The sequence below is a fragment of the Thecamonas trahens genome (assembly GCF_000142905.1).
Source record: "Thecamonas trahens ATCC 50062 unplaced genomic scaffold supercont1.35, whole genome shotgun sequence".
NCBI classification, from domain to species: domain Eukaryota; order Apusomonadida; family Apusomonadidae; genus Thecamonas; species Thecamonas trahens.
This window is the reverse complement of record NW_013657645.1, coordinates 286,116-287,976: the sequence shown is the minus strand read 5'-3', so window position 1 is coordinate 287,976 and position 1,861 is coordinate 286,116. Positions and strand designations below refer to the sequence as shown.

Below are 1,861 nucleotides of genomic sequence, written 5' to 3'. Positions count from 1 at the left end.
CGCCGCCGTCGCCGCCTCCGCCGTCGCCTCCTCCGCCGTCGCCTCCTCCGCCGTCGCCGCCTCCGCCGCCGTCGCCTCCTCCGCCGTCGCCGCCTCCGCCGCCGTCGCCGCCTCCGTCGCCGCCGCCGTCGCCGCCTCCGCCGTCGCCGCCCCCTCCGCCTTCGCCGCCTCCGCCGCCGTCGCCGCCGCCGCCGTCGTCGCCGCCGCCGTCGCCTCCTCCGCCGTCGCCGCCTCCGTCGCCGCCTCCGCCGTCTCCTCCTCCGCCGCCTCCGCCATCGCCGCCGCCGCCTCCGCCGCCGTCTCCTCCTCCGCCGTCGCCGCCTCCGCCGCCGTCGCCGCCTCCGCCGCTCGACGGCAACGTGGTCGACACCGACGACCTGTTTGACCCGCGGACGTTTGTCACCACGCGTGGCATTGTGCTCTGCCGTGTGCCGGCCGCAGAGGCGACGCCGTCTGTTCAGGAGGGTTGCTACGCCAAGCTCCCTGCGGCGATCTACGTCGACATGGAGATGTTCAAGATCGATAACCCCGAGGACTGCGCGTGTGGCGTTGCGGTCAAGAACCAGCAGGGCACCATCTCGGCGTCTGTGCCGGATCAGAACAACGCCGGTGCGACTGTGGTCAAGCCGTTTGACTTCCACGATGCCGACATCCAGCATGTTGAGTTCATCGTGTGGGACATTGAGAACGGTGTCAAGCTCCGGACGCTCGACAAGTTCAACCTTGCTCCGTCGATCAACGTCAAGGACTACGTCCGGACGCTGCTCATCGACGCCGCGTCTGCGGTCGACATGCTTGCCGGCTTCTACGGCAAGGTCAACGACTTTAACCCGGCGGACTGGATCCTCAACGCTTCGCGCGAGGTGACGTTCATCTGCTTCACGACGGTGACGTCGTACTACGAGCGGTCGGGTGACATCAACGTGTGCAACAAGGAGGGTGTTGCTGACGAGTTTGGCGGTGTGCCGCCGTGCTCTAACCAGGGCCTCCTTGATCTGCCGGACGAGGACTACGTGCGCGAGCACGGCGTCCACCCCAAGCGTGTCTTCCAGCCTGTGCAGACGCCGCAGTTCACGTACGACATTGCTGCTGGCTCGGCCACCGATGGTGGCACGAACGGTGGTGGTTCGCACCCTGTCTCGTGGTTCGGCTCGACGATGACCGGCCCGGGCACGTGCCAGACCTCTGCCGACTGCTCGCGGTCGTACCACTGCGATCTCGGCACGAACACGTGCCAGCAGTGCATCCGCGACTCGCATTGCGCGGCGATTGTGGGTGAGGTCGATGGCCTCCTCCAGCCGACTTGCGTCTCCAACCACGGCCTCCGCCTCTGCCAGTTCGCCGTTGTTCTCGGCGCCGCTCCGTCGCCCAACGCCATCCTCCCCGAGCCGCTCCAGACCTGCCCGGAGCAGTGCGATGGCGCGTACTGCCTTGATGGCGAGTGTGTCCACTGCCGTGAGCCGAACGACTGTGAGCTTATGTTCTCGCCGTCGTCGACGTACGCCAAGATCTGTAACGAGACGCTCGACGCTTCGACGCAGAAGGCTGTGCAGAAGGAGTGCAACTACTACTTCCTCCCGCCGCAGCAGGCCAAGAACAAGGATCTGACCACCATCATCGGCCTCTCGGCCGCCGTTGGTACCTCGTCCTCATCATTGCCGTCATCGGCGTCGTCTTTGCCGTCAAGAAGTCTGAGGCTTACCTCCAGCGCAAGCTCGATGCTGACGCCAACGCCGACTCGACCCTCACTGGCTCGCCGCTCTACGACGATCCGCTCAACAAGCAGTCCAACCCGCTGTTTGTTGCGCCTGACTCGACGGCTTAAGCCTCATGCACCTGGCATTCTCCTTGACATTTTCCC

The 1,861-nt window shown here is 66.3% G+C and overlaps 1 protein-coding gene across 1 annotated transcript in view; it reads left to right on the top strand.

Moving 5' to 3' along the window:
- The window catches only part of AMSG_12086 (uncharacterized protein), a gene marked incomplete at its 5' end in the record, with an annotated part of 3,398 nt that overhangs the window by 254 nt on the left and 1,283 nt on the right, over nt 1-1,861 (top strand). The window contains one exon of the mRNA XM_013900712.1: nt 442-1,638. Within this exon, the coding sequence (XP_013756166.1) occupies nt 442-1,638 (1,197 nt within the window). The remainder of the gene's footprint in view (nt 1-441; nt 1,639-1,861) is intronic.